Below are 19855 nucleotides of genomic sequence, written 5' to 3' on the forward strand. Positions count from 1 at the left end.
TCTTTGTCCCTTTTACCCATAGGCCAGAAATTACCTGCATCCCCTTAAGTAAAGATTCTCCTGTATCTAGTTAAATGTAACTAGTCCTGCAGATCAAGCTTCACTGTGAATTCTAAAGACCCCTATTTTCTGAGTTGATTGTTCATCCTATTGGAAAAACTAGTGAGAGACCTCATTAAAGACTTTCACAGTGCACGAGCAATCTAAATTCTGGCTTTTCCTTGTTTTCATGTACTTGATTTTGAAGCTTTGGTGTTCTTTTAATATAGAGTTAATGTGTTTTGGATTGGGGGCAGGTAGAAGAGAGAATAATGGAATTAAAGTGTGTGAGTGTGTGAGTGAGATTGAGATTATGACCTGCCTAAATGCTGGGTTGAGTTATTGCTAAAATATTTTACAAAAATTTAATTGAAAACAAAGAAATATTAGGTAGCTGTTTTATTTTTTAGCAATGTAACTAGCAGCCATAGAAGGGGAACTAATTTTTTAAAATTTCACTTTATCCACAGTGAATTCTCGTTCTGTGAAAGCTTGCAATGTATACAATGAATGCAATTTTCTATACAAATATTTTGGTGGCATACAGAGCTCCAAGTAATGCTAATTGATCTGCTGCAGTTATCAGGCTGGGGAGAAAAAAACTTAATCCTTTCACTGATAGGCTAATGTTCTGTACCTCAGGAGAAATAATAAACTTTTTCATGATGCTTGCAATTTTGCAAAAATTATCTTTACCTGGTGATTATCTTATGCCTTGAAACAGGTAGTTTGAGAGGGATCTTGTAATTTGAAACTGGCTACTGTAAGTGCAGATGTTGCTGGTCCAGAGAGCCCTGGCTCAGGGCCATGGAGCCCCAGCAGCCAGCAATCTGCTGACAGAACCTGGGAGAACTCAGAGTCTGTCAGCAGAGGGGCTGACCTCCCCTGATCTGGCAAACTCCCTCCTTTGGGACTGGTTAGGTCCCAAGGTGCTGGACCAGGGAGGTCCAACCTGTACAAACAAGTACTTCTGCTGTGTGGCCTCTGTCTCATAGAGACAGCTCTATGCCTGGCAGACTGTGGGGGCAGAACATCTGTTTAATTCCCTACCACTCCCCAACTCCTTTCTTGTGAGTCATTTCTGTGCAGAACATTACCTGTAGTTCCCAGGGCTGTATTGCTATTACTGAGTTACCCATACATGGGCCACGCAAAGGGAGAAGGCTTATTACTTCCTCTTCTTACTGCATGACCATGTATGAGGGGGTTGCAATCATATTTTCTATGAATTTCATTTGTAAAATAATTACATTAACTAGAGCAGCGTTTTCCAAACTTTGGGCCACGGCCCGGTACTGGGCCACAGGAAAAAAATACTGGGCCTCAGCGTGGCTGCAGGGGTGTTCCAGGCTCCTGGAGTGCCCATTTGGTACCGGTTCCCCCAAGCCCTCGACCAGGCTGGGCAGAGTGTGCAGCCAGATATTCCAGTCTCCCGGCAGAGGCATAGCTAGGGTTACAGGGTGAGTTTAAAAGAAATGTACTCTTGATCTCAGATGGGGGTAGAGGGGAGGACTGGCCGGGAGGGGAGTGGAGTGGGCTGGGCTGGGAGGAAGTGTGTGCAGGTGGGGGAACTAGCCACCAGGAAGCAGGGCTGGGGGAGAGAGGCTTGGGAGCAGCGGGACTGGCCTGGGGAGGTCGGGAGGAGGGGAGAACCTGCCACTGGAAGCAGGGCTGTACGGGGGCAATGGGGCTGGCCAGGGAGATGGGGAAATCGGCCGGCCAGCGGAAAAGAGGTGGGGAGGGGAGAACCGGCCGGAAGCAAGGTTGGACTGCCCGGGGGAGATCGGGAGGAGAAGCGGGGAAGAACCCACTGGCTGGGAAGGGGTCAGGGAAAGCAGGGCTGCCAGGGGCATGAGGTTGGGGGTAGCAGGGCTGGCCAGGGAAGATGGGGGGGGGGGGGGGGGAAGGGGGAGAACCAGCTGCCAGAAGCAGGACTGGACGCACGCACGCAGGCAGGCAGGCTAGCCGGGGGAGATCGGGAGGGGAGAACCGACTGATTGGGAGGGGGTTGGGGGAAGTGGGGCTGGCCGGAGGGGCAGTGGGTGTGGGGGGAGCAAATCAGGGGCGCCCCCCAAACCCCTCAAGTAGCTGCAAACTGTCTGGCTGATAGACACACTCATGCAGCATGAGCACATCTACCAGCCAGGCAGTTTGCAACTACAAACTGATACGCCTAATAATAATAAAACTTACCAAATGAGAAAAATACCAGACATTTTATATGTCTGGTATTTTCTCAATTCATTTCCTGGACAGAAGCCTCAAATACCAGACTATCCGGTACAAAACTGGACACCTGGCAACATTACCCCTCCTTGCACCCTCCCTCCTAGTCAGATACCCTACCTCCAGTCTGTTCCTGCCTCGCCCGGAGTGCCTGTGCGGTGCTGGGTCCCCAAGCCCTGGCCCGGGCTGGGTGGAGGATGCAGCTGGGAGAAACAGTGAAAATTTATTCATTTTTCATTCGTTTTTTAATGTGTTTATATTTTTGGGCTGCAAAATTCGGTACTGAAAAAAAACTGGGTTCCAACTAAAGTAAAAAGTTTGGGAAACCCTGGTCTAGCCAGCTTTCTATCCATCTTACGGTCCATTTATCCAACCCATATTCCTTTAACGTGATGGCAAGAATATTGTGGGTGACCATATCAAAAGCTTTGCTAAAGCTGGCACTGGGGGCTTTGGGAGGACCAGAAACAACATATTTGAATATTCATCAGTTGCTTAATGAATATGCAAATGAATGTTACTGGTCCTCCAAAAGCTCGTGAATGGATTTACTGGTCCCTGTGTCAAAAAGTCGGGAACTCCTGAACTAGAGTAATGATACTTGATGCTGTAAAAGGTGAGGTGTGCCTAGTGTAGTCCCCAAAGGACCAGTGTTGGACCTAGTTTTATTTAACATATTTGTTAATGACGTAGAAGTAGTAGTAAACGGCACATTAAATTCAAGATAATGTTAAATTGGAAGGCATTGCTACACAGAGTTATGCAAAGGAATCTGGAGAAAATTCCTATTGGCAGAAAATAAGTGACATTAATACCAAATAAATGCAGTCCATTTGGCTTCTTTAGAGAAGTACTGTCTTTTCAATGCCTCAAATATACAACACATCTGAGTTTCTTTTAGTTTGGAAATACTATTCTGAACATGCATGACTATAGTCATAAAATCCATGTCTATTGATAATGGTGATGATCATCCTTGCCACATTTATTTAGTACATAGACCTCTCGTCTCAAAGCTTTAGGTTTAAAGTTTCTAAGCACAGTCCTGACTATAGTGCTGTTTCTGCAACCCTTACTCTGTTGCTGCTGCTTAGTTGCATCTCTTGTTATAACTATGCCCTCTTGGGCATGTGAGCTACTCATACTATAACCATTTATTGTGTCTTGTACGTATCTATTTACATCATCTCTAAGTCTGGTGGACACCAAATTTTATTTTTCTCAGCAAACTGACCAGATTGTTTCAGTTACCAAAAAAAAAAAAAAAAAAAAAATGCTGTAAAGGTACTTCTATGGAGACTGAAGACCAGTTGTATCATGAGTGAGCTGATTGTTGAGGGAACAATAAGACCCTCCTTCAGCACCACAGAGACATTTACTACTAAATAACCACTTCAAATTCCTCAGATCTACAGGGACCTTATACTTGATAGTCATTGTCCATCATAGCCCTATTTTAAATAAATGTTATCTTTGTCCAGTTCTAATATTAATCTAAGTAATTACAATTAATCTCAATTAGTACTCTTAAAGGGTTGTTCAGTTATTCTATTAAGCCCATCCCTCTTCAATGAGGTTCACTCACATGGAACAGCCTGAATTGATATTGAGAGCTCAGTTATACTGCCATCAGTCTGTCACCTTTCTTGAGGGTGTGAGTGTGAGTGTGAGTGATCTGTCAGCAAGTCCATTTGTCCAAGAACTCCTCCTAAACAGTAAGAGCTAAGATCACCAAATTCCTTGATGCCGTTCCACAGGGCTGGGGACAGAGGGGTTTTTCAAGAGGAGAGAGAGAGCCCTACAGTAGTAGCCAAACTTTTTCCTGGCATGCAGAGCAGGGAAGAAAATCTCAATTTAAAAAATACTTTGTCCTTATGTAATGTCTATTTTCAGTGGACCTGAAAGTGCATTACAAAGGTGGATATTATTTCTCCATTTCATGGATGGGGAAACTGAAGAAGAGAAGTTTAATAACTTGCCCAAGGTCATACAGATCATAATTAGAGGAAAACAAATAACATGCTAATTTATGGACACATACTCCAACTTGAAGCATACTTTGAGGATTAGAATATGTATTCCTAATCATCCATTATGATCAGAATGAGGGAGTGTGGAAAGTAAGATGAGCCAGAGTTATTCAGGGATCTAAATGAGAACGGGAGGGGTGCTTTGATATCAATGTGGAGTTTGACTGTAAACCAGGAGTCCCGTGGGAGCTGCAGAACAAAGTCAAAGACCTCCTGTTTGATGAACAGAAGCTCTTCTCTGTACCCTTGGTATGTACACACCTCCATACCAGCGTAAATGGTACATGCCTTACCAGAGATGCCACGACTATTTCTATGGCAGACAACAACAAAGTGGTTTCGATCACTAAACATTAAAAAGGCCGTAGAGCAGTTTTTAAACTAAGAGATGGGGGAAAGCCGATTGGTGCAGAGATGCACGTAAATCAGAGGGAGACTTCTCTTAGAGGAGAATCCGTTGATAGAGATTCTCTAAGCTGTAGTCAGAAAGAGAGAAGGGGAGAGGGCAAACCATGGGCCAGAGCAGACAAACAACCACATATAAAGGAATCCAATGCATCAGGGAAGGGTAGACAAATAAGCAGTGGCAAATTTTTAAAGTGCTTCTACACAAATGCTAGGAGTCTGACTAATAAGATAGGTGAACTAGAGTACCTCGTATTAAATGAGGAGATTGACACAATAGGCATCACTGAAACCTGGTGGAATGAGAAAAATCTGTGGGACACAATCATACCGGGATATAAAATTTATCGAAAGGATAGAGCAGGCCGGGTGGGTGGTGGAGTGGCACTGTATGTGAAAGATAATATAGAATCAAATGAAATAAAAATATTAAGTGAATCAACATGTTCAATAGAATCGCTATGGATAGTAGTTCCATGCTCCAATAATAAGAAATTAGCAGTAGGAATATATTACCGACCACCTGACCAGGACAGCGATACTGACATTGAAATGCTGAAGGAGATTAGAGAGGCTACCAAAATAAAGAAGTCCATAATAATGGGGGGTTTTAATTACCCCCATATTGACTGGATACATGCCACCTCACGAAGAGAAGCAGAGATAAAATTTCTCAATGGCTTAAATGACTGCTTCTTGGAGTAGCTGGTACAGGAACCCACAAGGGGAGAGGCATTTCTTGATTTAGTCCTGAGTGGAGCGCAGGATCAGGTCCAGGAAATAACCGTTACAGGACCGCTTGGGAATAGTGACCATAATACAATAACATTCCATTCAACATTCCTGTGGTGGGAAGAACACCTCAGCAGTCCAGCAACCTGGCATTTAATTTCAAAAAGGGGAATTACACAAAAATGAGGAGGTTAGTTAAACAGAAATTAAAAGGCATAATGACTAGAGCCAAATCCCTGAAAGCTGCATGGAAACTTTTTAAAGGCACCATAATAGAGGCACAACTTAAATGTATATCCCAAATTAAAAAACATAGCAAGACACCTAAAGAAGAGTCAGCATGGCTTAACCACTATATAAAAGAAGCAGTGAGGGACAAAAAGGTATCCTTTAAGAAGTGGAAGTCCAATCCTAGTGAGATAAATAGAAAGGAACATAAACACTGTCAAATCAAGTGTAAAAATGTAATAAGAAAAGCAAAAAAAGATTTTGAGGAACAGCTAGCCAAAAACTCAAAAAGCAATAACAAAATGTTTTTAAGTACATTAGAAGCAGGAAGCCTGCTAAAAAACCTGTGGGTCCCCTAGATGATCGAACTATAAAAGGAGCAATCAAGGACGATATAGCCATTGTGGAGAAACTAAATGATTTCTTTGCTTCAGTCTTCACGGCTGAGGACGTTGGGGAGATTCCCAAATCTGCACTGTCCTTTGTGGGTGGTGAATCTGAGGAACTGTCCCCGATTGAAGTGTCATTAGAGGAGGTTTTTAAACAAATAGAAAAACTTAATGTTAACAAATCTCTGGGACTGGATAGCATTCATCCAAGGGTTCTAAAAGAATTCAAATGGGAAATTGCTCAACTATTATCTGTGGTTTGTAACCTATCCTTTAAATCGGCTTCCGTACCTAATGACTGGAAGGTAGTCAACGTGACACCAATATTTAAAAAGGGCTCTAGAGGTGATCCGGGCAATTATAGACCGGTAAGTCTAACTTCAGTACCGGGCAAATTAGTCGAAACAATAGTAAAGAATAGAATTGTGAAGCATGTAGAAAAACATAATTTGTTGGACAAAAGTCAACATGGTTTCTGTAAAGAGGGAAATCCTGTCTTAGGGTATGTCTACACTACCCCGCTAGTTCGAACTAGCGGGATAATGTAGGCATACCGCAATTGCAAATGAAGCACAGGATTTTGAATTTTGAAGTTCGAACTACCGTTACTCCTCTAGGCTTCCAAGTTCGAACTACCTAGTTCGTGCCGCGTGTAGCCGCGCGGCACGGGGTTCGAACCAGCTGGGATTTAAAAATGGCGGCGCCCGGCTTATGCAAATGAAGCCCGGGAAATTCAAATCCCAGACTTCATTTGCAATTGCGGTATGCCTACATTACCCTCCTATTTCAAAATAGGAGGGTAGAGTAGACATACCCTTACTAATCTATTAGAGTTCTTTGAAGGGGTTAACAAACATGCGGACAAGGGGGATCCAGTAGATATAGTATACTTAGATTTTCAGAAAGCCTTTGATAAGGTCCCTCACCAAAGGCTCTTGTGTAAATTACATGGCCATGGGATAAGAGGGAAGGTTCTTTTCTGGATTGAGAACTGGTTAAAAGACAGGAAACAAAGGGTAGGAATAAATGGTAAATTTTCAGAATGGAGAAGGGTAACTGGTGGTGTCCCCCAAGGGTCAGTCCTGGGACCAATCCTGTTTAACTTATTCATAAATGATCTGGAGAAAGGGGTAAGCAGTGAGGTGGTAAAGTTTGCAGATTATACCAAACTGTTTAGAATAGTCAAGACAGAAGCAGACTGTAAAGAACTTCAAAAAGATCTCACCAAACTGAGTGATTGGGCAACAAAATGGCAAATGAAATTTCATGTGGATAAGTGTAAAGTAATGCACATCGGGGGAAAAATAACCCCAACTATACGTACAGTATGATGGGGGCTAATTTGGCTATGACAAATCAGGAAAGAGATCTTGGCGTTATCGTGGACAGTTCTCTGAAAACTTTCACACAGTGTGCAGCGGCGGTCAAAAAGGCAAATAGGATGCTAGGAATTATTAAGAAAGGGATAGAAAATAAGACCCAGAATATCTTACTCCCCCTGTAAGAAACTATGGTACGCCCACATCTTGAATACTGTGTACAGATGTGGGCTCCTCATCTCAAAAAAGATATTTTGGCCTTGGAAAGGGTTCAGAAAAGGGCAACTAAAATGATTAGGGGTTTGGAACGGGTCCCATATGAGGAGAGGTTAAAGCGACTGAGACTTTTCAGTTTAGAAAAGAGGAGACTGAGGAGGGATATGATAGAAGTATATAAAATCATGAGCGGTGTGGTGAGGGCCGATAAAGAAAAGTTATTTATTAGTTCCCTAAATAGAAGAACTAGAGGACACCAAATGAAATTAATGGGTAGCAGGTTTAAAACTAATAAAAGAAAGTTCTTCTTCACACAGCATGTGGTCAACCTGTGGAACTCCTTGCAGGAGGAGGCTGTGAAGGCTAGGACTATAATCGATTTTAAAGAGAAGCTAGATAATTTCATGGAGGTTAGGTCCATAAAAGGCTATTAGCCAGGGGATAAAATGGTGTCCTTGGCCTCTGTTTGTCAGAGGCTGGAGAGGGCTGGCAGGAGACAAATTGCTTAATCATTGCCTTCTGTCCACACTCTCTGGGGCACCTGGTGCTGGCCACTGTCGGCAGACAGGATACTGTGCTAGATGGATCTTTGGTCTGACCCAGTATGGCCGTTCTTATGATCAGCCACGAGCAAGGCAGAGAGCCCAGAAAAGGCGTAATCAGACCAGCTGTGCCTCTAATCAACCATTGAACAAACAGCAAATTTGACTTCTTGGTTGAGGGCTTACGAACCCTCCCTCTTCCGAGTTCGAATGATCACATGGCTCCCATTTTCCAACACCACCTAAGACTTTTTTACCATCACTGGTCCACTGTCACGTTCGATCATTGGGTTCTGGAGATCGTCTCATCTGGCTATACTGTCCCTTTCATATCTCTACCTCAAACCACCCCACCTATTCCAGCCCTCTGCAGGGACCCTTCTTACGAGGATCTGTTAAAACAGGGGGTCTGTTGACTCCTTTCAGTTGGAGCGGTAGAGAGGGTACTGGATGAATTCAAGGGAAAAGTCTTCTACTCCCACTATTTCCTCACCCAGAAAAAAACAGGAGGGTGGAGCTCCATACTTGATCTCCAGAAGCTCAATCATTATCTTTTGAGTCAGGTTCAAAATAACTCTTGCATCTATAATCCCAGTGCTAGACAATGGGGATTGGTTTGCAGCCCTTGACGTTCAGGATTCCTATTTTCATATCACCATCCACCCTGCCCAGAGGTAGTTTCTTTGATTTCAAAGTAGGCATGAAGCACTTCCATTATCGCGTGCTCCCTTTCGGCCTTGCCTCTGCACCCAGGGGCTACGTATTTCAAGAGGGATAAGGGATCTTTTGGAAAAGGCTTTATTTTCTGAAAGATCAGCATCTAGACTGGCGCTTTTCTCCAGCAAAGCTCCGTGCCGAAAAAAAGCGGCAGCCATTTTTATGCTAATGAAGCGCGGGAGATTTAAATCCTCGCTTCATTAGCAATTGCGATACGTCTAATTTACATCCCTTTTCCGAAAAAGGATGTAGTCTAGACGTAGCCAGGGTGTTCTAAAAAACCCATTCAGTGGTAGCAGCACACTTATGTTGACAGTGCATTATTTTCCCCTGTCTCGATGATTGCCTTATAAAAGGCCAGTCCTCAGTGGAAACACACCATATGAGAATTATAGCCAGAGAAACTTTTGATTCTCTCAGCCTGAACATCATCAACAAGAAATCCACACTCAACCCCTCCCAAACTTTGAGATTCATAGGAGCTCGCTTCGACTCCTCCACAACACGAGCTTACTCACCTACCCAGAGGTTCCAGGACCTTTTTGTAGTGGTTACTACAAGCTCTACAGTTCTGATACGTACATGCCTACAACTGATTTGCCACATGGCAGCCACAACCTATGTAGTCCACGACTATGCTTCCACTACCTTCAACACTGGATAGCATCTGCTTACTCCGACAAGGCACAAAGTCCACAAAAGGATGACCCCACCATCTGATGGTTGAACTGCCCTCAGATGGTGGACCGAACCATGCAATTTCTTTGCAGGAGTGCCATTTCATCAGCCTCAACCTTCTGCCCACTACAAATGCCTCCCTTGTGCTAAGGTGCCCACATGGACAGCATGTCTGTCCAAGTATGATGATCACTATGGCTACGTCTAGACTGCAAGCCTTTTTCGAAAAAGAGTGTCTAGACTGCAAGCAGTACTTTTGAAAAAGCAAGCCACTTTTTCAAAAGAGAGCACCCAGGCAGTCTGGATGCTCTTTCGAAAAAGCCCTGTTTGCATTCAAGAATGCCTTTTTTCGAAAGAGCACTTTCAAAAAAAGGCGTTCTTCCTCGTGAAATGAGGAGTACCGCCGTCGAAAGAAAAGCCGCGTTCTTTCGATTTAATTTCGGAAGAACGCAGCTGTAGTCTAGATGCAGGTGAAGTTTTTTCGAAAAAAGGCTACTTTTTTTGAAAAAACCCTGCAGTCTAGACACAGCCTATGAGAAACAGCTCTCCACATAAACATCCTGGGACTGAGGATGGTCTTCAACGCCTGCAGACCTTTCCAGATGCATATTCACAGCACCGTGGTCAAAATACTCACTGACAATATTGCCACAATGTACTATATAAATCACCAAGGGGACACTTGGTCCCAATCCCTTTGTGCAGAAGCAGTGCACCTCTGGAACTGGTGCATTCACAACAAGATCACTCTAATAGCATCTTATTTACTGTCATCATCAATGCTGCCACAGATTCCCTGAGCAGACATTTTGTACCGGATCACAAGTGAGAACTTTGACAGGATATACTCCAACATATTTTCCATCTCTGGGGCGTTCCCCTAATAGATCTGTTTGTATTTCTGTAGGAGACAAAGTGCTGATATTACTGTTCAAGAGCAGACATTGGTCAGGGATACCTAGGAGATGCCTTTCTCCTCAGCTGGGGGCGAAGGTCCCCTCTTATACACATTTCCTCCCATCGTGCTTATTCCCAGGGTCCTCGAAGATCAAACCAAGATGGGGCCACGGTGATTCTCATAGCGTCCTCCTGAGCTCGCCAGCCCTGGTTTCCTTTTCTTCACCAAATGTCTCTGCACCCACCATATGCCCTTCCTGAACTCCGTGATCTACTGACCCAGGACTGGGGCATCTTCCTACGCCCTCAGCCCCGGAGCTTGCACCTAACATCTTGATTCCTAATTGGTTCTGCACATCTAAAGATCTCTGCTCTGCACAGGTTGAGGTCTTGATGCACAGCACTTGTTCTACTTACCTCCATAAGTGGTGTAGGTTCATCTCCTGGTGCACCACCACACACATTGACTCATATGCAGCACCCTCTCATCAAATCCTTGAATACATCCTCCACCTAAAACACTCAGAACTAGCTATTGCCTCTTTCAAAGTACACCTCCTGGCAATTATGGCCTTCTGGCATTCTATGGACAGAAACTCTGTGTTTGCCCACCCAACTACAAAGAGGTTCCTAAAGGGGTTGAGTAACCTTAATCTGCTTCACAGACCTCCACCTCCATCCTAGAGCCTGGACCTGGTCCTCAACCTAGTTACACAACCACATTTTGAACCTTCCTTTCCTTTTATGCCAAGCCCTATACCTCTCCTTGAGAGACAACCCTCCACTCCCTCGACTTACTAACAGCGCTTGCCTTTTGCATTAATAGCACTCGAGCCTTCCAGAAGATGCAACTCTTACTGATCTCCTTAGCCGATCGCTCCAAGGGCGAAGCACTATCATCTCAAGACATTGCTAAGCTCATAGTTTCATGCATCACCACTTGCTATTCTATACGCAATAAGCCACTTCCAACAGAAATCAAAGCTCATTTCACAAGAGCTGTAGCTAAATCCCCAGCCTTTGTTAGAGGAGTTCCCCTCCGAGACATCTGTCATGCAGCCACATTGTCATCCAATGCAACTTTCATGAAGCATTATGCGATTGTGCACCGTTTGGCTGCGGACTCCTCATTTGCCTCAGCAGTGCTTTCAACAGCAATTAAAGCATGATTCCAGAACAGAACAGTGGAGCACCCCAGGGGACGTCACTTGAAGAAGAGGAGGAAGTTACTCACCTTGGTGCAGTAATGACGGTTCTTTGAGATGTGTGTCCCCATGGGTGCTCCACTATCCATCCTCCTCCCCACTCCGGGGTCTCTTGTTCTTCACTTCCATTTTTTTCAGGTATTCAAGTAGACAAGAACTGGCTGGAATTGGACTGCACACGTGTGCAAAACAGCATTAATGCCGCAAGACGTCTACCACGCATGCGTGCTCCAGCTGACTACTGCTACTCAAAATTCCTGGGACGAGCCTGACACCTACAGTGGAGCACCCATGGGGGGGGGACATCTTGAAAAACTGTCATTATTGCATCAAGGTGAGTAACTTCCTCTGTTCGCAACTTTAAACAATGCCAAATAAGCAAATGATTTTAGCATTGGGTATGTGTTAAAACTTAATTTGCTGTCCTATCAAAATGTTCTCAAACTTAGAAGAGGTAAAAATTGATAAGAATATGGTATTTGTAAATGTCAAAGCTTTTCTGTAACTGGCACATTCAGTGCATAGGCATTCTGCGTTTGTGTGTGTTCTTACACCAGTTGAAAAAAATGCAGCTAAAAGTATAGTTTCAGCCTTAAAGAATAGCTTCTTTTAGCAGCAGTACTTCTTGGAATGAGTAGCAACATTACACAATATGTGCCATTGTTTCCTTTTTTGGCAGATTCAACTAAAGAAAATTTTAAAATGTGAAATTTTTCTCTTCTTGAGAACGCATCCTCCTTCAAACTGCTGAGGACAAAGGTTCTTCAAAGAAAGTATATATTTCTCTTGAAGTGTATAACTACATTGCAATAGGTCAATTAAAACTAGCTCTAGAAAGCATTTGTATTCTGTATTGCGTACATTGTGGTGAGATTATTCCAAGGTAACTTCACTGACTTCAGCATATTTGCATCCTGAATTAATGTGGCTTGTTATTTCCTGGTGATTTTTATACCACAGGTCGGTTCTCAAAGTATAGCAAACTGAGGACCCCCATTTGGATTTAAACTTTTTTTGGGAGAACCTGTGCCCCTTCAAGGCCCCACTCCTGCCATGCCCTTTCTCTAATTCTCCCCCCCCCCCCCCCACACACACACACTTGCTCCAACCGTTCTCCCGCAGACTTGCCCTCCCACACTCACTCTCATTGGGTTGAGAGAGGGGCTTAGCATGTAGGAGGGATCTGAGGGCTGTGGCTGGGGGTTCAGGTACTGGGATGGAGCCAGGGATGAGGAGTTTGGGTTGCAGAAGGGGAGCTCCAAGGTGGAACAGGAGATTGAGGAGATACACGGGGGAGCTATGGGAGGGAGTTTGGGTGCCAGAGGAGACGCTGGGCTGGTGCAGGGTGTTGTGGGAGCAGGAGGGGATTCAGGGTGCAGTGTCCTGGTAGCACTTACTGCACCTCCTGAAAGCCGCCATCAGGTTCCTGCAGCACCTAGGCTCATGAGTGCGCCAAAAGTTGTTGTCCCCATAGCACACATTGGTCATGGTTCCCAGCAGCTCTCATTGGTCCTGATTCCTGGCCAGTTGGGAGATGTGGAACTGGCACTCAGGCGAGGTCAGTGCTCTCAATTTCCCTGGCTGCCCTTGAACATAAGGGCTGCAGGGACCTCGCCAGCATTTTGAGTGGCATGGAATCAGGGCAGGTAGGGAGCCTGCCTTAGCCCCAGGCCTTAGGAGGTACTGGGAGAGAGGAGAAAGAGAGTGGATCAGAAGCGGAGCCACAGAACCCAGTGTGAGCAATACTTCCATACGACAAAGTTGTAATGCCTGTGATATCACAGGGCATACTGAACCAATTTGGGAGGGATGAAGAGAGCACCTGATGCATGTCTTCTGATTCTTATCAAACAATAGCTGTGGATAAACTGATCACTAAAGTGTTTTGATGCATACTCTTAATTTGTAGGTTTATTCATAGACATTTGCCTTTTAACTAGCAAAATTCAGGCTGGAATGCTTGTCTGCTACAGAAACGTAATTTGCCGCTATCAGTAGTAGGAGAGAGAGAAGGTAGCATCGACCTTACTTAGCCATAATCATCTTTTGTGTGGCAACCTATGGGGATTTTTACCATCTCTTCAGTGTTTCATTTTCCATGGTACTTCTGAAAAAAACATTTTAGTACAAAATATTTTACTACATATTATGGATTCATGCATTTTATATGCTGTATGTAATTGATTCAGTTCATAGAGACTCTAAATATATGTGTAGTATCTTAATATATATATGTTTATTTTTTAGCAGTTTGATATGAGGATTAAATGGTGGACACGGAAAACCAGCTTTGCCCTCTTAGAGGAGGATGATCTCAGAAACCCCTTATCTAGAGAGTTCCTACAAGTCATGGAAAACATACAGGACTTCTCTATCTATTGGTGATGATAGTTCTGGAGCATTAAGCGTAACAGAGCTCCATTCTTTGGGAAATGGTCCAGGATCTGAGGGATCGGTCATTACAGGTAAGAGAGTAGAATATAGTAAATTGTTATCAGTTGAGAAGATGTATTTTTAATTGACCTAAGCATATCCTGTCTTTACAACAGTTGTTTCAGATGTATAGATCACAGTGAAGAAAAACCTTTTCGCTGTTTATAGTTTTAATAAGTAACTTCAACCTGAAATTCCTGAGAAGTGTTATTCCTTAGAAAAAATATTTTTTTAAAACACAATTTTTTATTTAAAATTATTTTATTAGTTTAACTGGTTGACCTGGGGGATAAAAGTATTTTGGCTTGTTTTGTACAAGTTTGTTCTCCTTTTAAAATAAAATGTTTTGACTACTTATAGTGTACACCATTTTTCCCCATTCTAACTCCTAAAAAGTTGTTAGAACGCAGTGAAAAGGTTTATCTGTAACTTTTTGCCTCTCCAAAATGCCCTAATTTAACATGTTGTTTTTTTCTCTTGAAACAAGTAACATAATAGTTAAGGGGGGGGAACCATTAATCCTCAGATCTTTGACTTTGTGAGGTTTTGATTATATAAAAATACAATTGAGGAATATATTGCTGGCATTAAGGTTATTCTGTCCCATTTTTACTTATCGAGTACAGGCAGTCCCCGGGTTACGTACAAGATAGGGACTGTAGGTTTGTTCTTAAGTTGAATCTGTATGTAAGTAGGAACTGGCATCCAGATTCAGCCGCTGCTGAAACTGACTGCCAGTTCTGACTTACATACAGAATCAACTTAAGAACCCCAGGTGTCCCCAAGTCAGCTGCTGCTGAAACTGATCAGCAGCTGATTCCAGGAAGCCCGGGGGAGAGCAACTCTGCCTCGGGCTTCCTGTAGTCAGCGCTGGTCAGTTTCAGCAGAAGCTGACTTGGGGACGCCTGGGGCAGAGCAGCTGGGGTGCTGCTGGGTTGCTCCAGTAGCGCCGCTCCTCGGTGCTACTGGACCAACCCAGCAGCACCCCATCTGCTCTGCCACAGGCATCCTGATTCAGCCACTGCTGAAAATGACCAGCAGCGGCTGAATCAGGACCTGGGGCAGAGCAGCTGGGCTGCTGCCAGGTTGGTCCAGTAGTGCCCAGAGCGGCGCTGCAGGACCAATCGGCAGCGCCCCAGCTGCTCTGCCCCAGGGTCCAAAACAAAAGCCTGGTCTGCTGTGGGGGGGCACACTAGCTGCGCCCCCCCCCCCAGCAGACCAGGGACACGGGGAGCAGAGCCGCAGCGGCAGCGGGGTGCCGCGCCTCTGAGGCTTTGCTCTGGCAAAGCCTCAGAGGCGCGGGACCCCGCCGCGGCTGCAGCTTCAGTCCCGGTGCCTGTGGTCTGCTGGGGACGGTCCCCAGCAGACCACAGGCACCCGGACTGAAGCGGCAGCAGCGGCGGTTCCCCGTGCTTCTGAGGCTTTGCTCTGGCAAAGCCTCAGAAGCACGGGAACCCGCCCGGTGCCCCTGGTCTGCTGGAGACGTTCTCCAGGAGACCAGGGGCACCGGAGCAGCTTACGAACGGGGCTTTCTCGCCCCGGAGCTCGCAGGTAGCAATCCGCTACCTCGAACTCCGGGGCGAGAAAGCCCCGTTTGTAAGTGCGGATCCGACATAAGTCGGATCCGCGTAAGTTGGGGACTGCCTGTACAGTGACAATGGGATACTTTTTACCAGTTTTGGAGGACAAGACGATGAAGATTAATTTACTTTAGAATAGAGTTTGAAATAGCAAATCTTAATGTTGAAGGTGCTAAATCAGGCACGTTTATGCAAATGAATTAATCTCCTAACTTATCTATTGAATAAATATCATAAATGTGAGTAAATGTTCTGATTACCAGAACAGAAGAGTAACAAATTTATTGTGGCTGGGTTGTTCCTCTGTTGCTGACTGCTTCTTGCCCTTGGATGGTTGTTTCTTGCTGTCAACAGAGGAGTGCTCTGGCTTCTCCTTGCTCTTCATTGACCCCTTTGTGGGGTTGCCAGATTGTTTCAACAGAAATACCGGACACACTTGACACTAAATCACAATCTACATTACATCTTATTTAGAAAATACCAGACATTTATGTTTTCTCAATTTGTTTCCCAAACAGAGAGCTCAAATATTGGACTGTCCGGTTCAAAGCCAGACTCCTGGCAACCCTACCCATCTACTGTTCTCTGAGTGGAGGGTGGCAGTTGGGGCCGCTGCACACTTGTTCCTGTGGCAAGAGAGAGAGATACAAGAGTGTTGCCCAGTGTCATTTGGATGGCTTGGTAGACTCTGATCAGAGATGTAACCTAGAGCAAAAGCGATTTGCCATTGAAATCCTAACAAAAATAGCCCATAGCCTATGGATGCAGTTTAGAATATCTCGTTAGCTCTGCAAATTCCATGCTGGAATAGTTTATAAAGCAGATTAAAAATAGGATCCTTCTGGCCATAACAAGAGACTTAACAGGACTGAGTTTGTGACATGGTGTTGTCAACTCATCATGATTTTATCGCAAGTCTTGTGATATTAGGATCAGCTGTTGGTGTATTGTACTTAGATGAGAATGTCAGCTTTTATTATTTTTAAAAGTGCCTGAGTTGTGGGTGGGGGGGGAGTTTCTCATAGCCTTCCTGGTTGCAAACAAAAGATGGAAAACATAAACCCAAAGTCTCAAAATCTAGAAAGCAAATAAAAATAATCTAGGGTGTTTTTTTAATCATGTTATTTTTTTTGGGGGGGGGAGGGTCTGAGTCATGATTTTTGAAGCTGTAGGAATTGTCAATACTGTGGCAATACAAACTGGCAAGAGTTCTGAGTCAGCCTTTTATTAACCTATCCATTGACCTACATCTGTGTAATTGTTTTAACGTATCTATTCAAATAAAACCACTCTGAATTTGGTAAAATCATACAGTCTACTACAATATATAAGAAATCTTTCTATCTTCAGAAAATTTCAAGTTTGGAGTGTAGGTTCTAGAGCAGTGATACTCAATTAGTTATACTAGGGGTTCCCAAACTTTTTGACACAGGGACCAGTAAATCCATTCATGAACTTTTGGAGGACTGGTAACATTCATTTGCATATTTGCATATTCATTAATCAAATGATGAGTATTCAAATAAGTTGTTTCTAGTCTTCCCAAAGCCCCCAGTGCCAGCTTTAGCAAAGCTTTTGATATGGTCACCCACAATATTCTTGCCAGCAAGTTAAAGAATATAGATTGGATAATGGAGTATAAGACCGACAGAAAGCTGATTAGACCAGGGTTTCCTAAACTTTTACTTTAGTTGGAACCTTTTTTTTTTTTAGTACTGTTTTTTGCAGCCCGAAAATATAAACACAAAAAACAAACTGAGAAAATACCAGACATATAACATGTCTGGTATTTTCTCATTAGGTACGTTTTATTATTACTAGATGTATCAGTTTGTAGTTTCAAACTGCCTGGCTGGTAAATGTGCTCAGGCTGCATGAGTGTGTCTACTAGCCAGCCAGTTCACAACTACTCGAGAGGGTTCAGGGAGGGGGGGGCACAATAGAATCCCCAGGCTGGACTCACTCGTGCTTTGTGGGGGGGAGGAGGGGCAGCACCCCGAGATCTACGTATGGCCGGGTCAGTCCTGCTGCCCTCCTGCTCCCCCCGCTGCGCCTCTGGCCAGCCCCACTTCCCCTGACCCCCTCCCGGACAGCCAGTTCTCCCCCACTTCTCCCAATCTCCCTTAGCCAGCCCCGCTGCCCACGTCCAGCCCTGCTTCCGGCTGCCGCTTCTTTTTTCCTCCTCCCTCTCTTCCCCCCCCGCCATCTTTCCCAGCCAGCTCCCCACCCCCAACCTCGCGCTCCCCACCCCTGACCTCACGCTCCCCGGCAGCCCTGCTTCTGCCGGCCCCCCCAATATCTCCCAGCCAGCTCTGATGCTCCAGGCAGGCCCTGCTTCCGGCAGCCGCTTCTCCCCTACTCCTCCCCGTCAGCCCCCTACCCCCCGGCCAGCTCTACTTCTGCTGGCTGCCCCCTGCCCCAAATCTCCAAAGCCCGTCCCAATTCCCCTGTCCAGTGCTGCTTCTGGTGGCCGGCTCTCCTCCTCTCCTCCCTCTCCCTCCCCCCCCCCCCCCCCCCCGACCTCTGATAGCTACATTTCTGCCCGGAGCCAGAACATCGGGCTGCAGGTTATGCCCAGGCCGGCCAAGGGCTTGGCGGACCCAGTGCCACATGGGCACTCTGGGAGCCCAGAACAACCCGGCAACCACACTGAGGCCCGGTATTTTTGCAGCCCGCTACCAGGCCACGGACCATAATTTGGGAAACACTGAGATATACCCATGAGCTGACTTAAGAATTTTATATTGAGGTGGGCCATTTGTGTGCAAGGTTGACAGAATTGAAGAAAAACAAGATGTCAGCTGTCAATAAAGACCAAAATTGATTGGAACATGAGTATTAGTGTTTCTATCTTTTAACAAAGTTTGTATGTCAACATTGTTGCCTGTGTTTGTGACAGTCTCTAATAGGAGAGGTGCCAGTGACAGTCTTTGGCAAGTTTTGTTAAGAGTGATTTGTAGGAAGTCAGGACAAGGTGTATGCATTGGGGAAGATGCTCATCTGTCCAGTGATAATGGTGTTGGTTTTTTATAATAGTTATGATAGAAATCCCAGATTTGCAGAAGTACATTGATCTGAGCAACATTAAAAGGTAAAATGGCTATATTCTGGCTATACTGAAATTGGTCGGCATATTGAGTCCAGATATCACAAAGTCGCACTTCTCTGAATTTTGCCGTCAAGACAGCTGAACTCTGGGGTCTTACAACTTCTATTTGAAAGGCAACTTCATCAATTGAATCAAAAATGTTCTTTGTTTCAAAAGGGCAGGTCCATCGCTAGACACAACAGATGGATCACGAACAAATAAAATCAAGCCTTTTGGAGTTCTAAATCCTCAAATCACATTTTTAAATTATGATCTACTTGTTTGGGAATTCTTGCATTGGTTTCATCCAAGTTTCATCTGTAGCAACAACACACACAGTTTGCCTGAAAAGTTTTGAGATTCTTTTGAAAGGGGTGGGGTTTTTTTGTTTCAAGAAAGTCCCTGACAAATGGCTTTGGAGATGCAAGTTGAGAGCATTCAAGTGACCTGTAAAGAAAACTACCTATGATATAGAGGGAACATCATTTAGAAAACTTCAGGAACACTCAGACCTTATTGGTCTTGTAGCTATTTATTTTTGAACCGCATAAAACTTCTCTAATGCATGCTCTCTACTTCACCAGTGAACTTCATTTTGCTGCAACAGGTCAGTATATTTGACTGAAATGTCTTATGACTTGCAGCAACATCTTTTTAAAGATCTTTTGCAAGTTGAGCAGTTGTAGTTCAGTAATTTCGTCATAGTATCTATTGGGGTTTTTTCCAAGTCCCCAGACTACTTAACACACAGGACATTCCGGTGACCGATGCAGTGAAGTGGATCCCTGCCAAGTGCAAAGCCAAGCCTTTTTCTTTTTTTATCATAGGGAGACCTCTATCTAATAAGCAAGCTTGCTTTCTGAAGATCTGAACCATTTTTTTCCAAAATGGTCTTTTCTGTAGGCTTCTAATTGTATTAAGCATAAAAATTCTTCCTCAAATTTCACTGTCATAAAATCTAACGAATAGTAATAACTGGGCTCTTTCACTTAAGTTGCTTGATTTATCCACCGCAAGAGATGTTTATCTGGTGTTTTTTAAATCAGAAAGCAGTGATGACTGACAATCGTAAGTTTATCTCCAGTCTCCATATGACTATGGATTCAAGCAGGGCACTTCCATCACATGGTT

At 44.4% G+C, this 19855-nt stretch overlaps 1 protein-coding gene across 1 annotated transcript in view; it reads left to right on the forward strand.

Annotated features, from left to right (window-relative positions):
* Positions 1-13875: 13875 nt before the first annotated feature.
* PPARA (peroxisome proliferator activated receptor alpha) overlaps positions 13876-19855 on the forward strand; it is a 37511-nt gene continuing 31531 nt past the window's right edge. The window contains 3 exon segments of the mRNA XM_025187026.2: positions 13876-13916; positions 13918-13995; positions 13997-14088. Of these exon segments, the coding sequence (XP_025042811.2) occupies positions 13891-13916; positions 13918-13995; positions 13997-14088 (196 nt within the window). The 5' untranslated portion in view covers positions 13876-13890.

This window comes from Pelodiscus sinensis, chromosome 1, assembly GCF_049634645.1.
Source record: "Pelodiscus sinensis isolate JC-2024 chromosome 1, ASM4963464v1, whole genome shotgun sequence".
NCBI classification, from domain to species: domain Eukaryota; kingdom Metazoa; phylum Chordata; order Testudines; family Trionychidae; genus Pelodiscus; species Pelodiscus sinensis.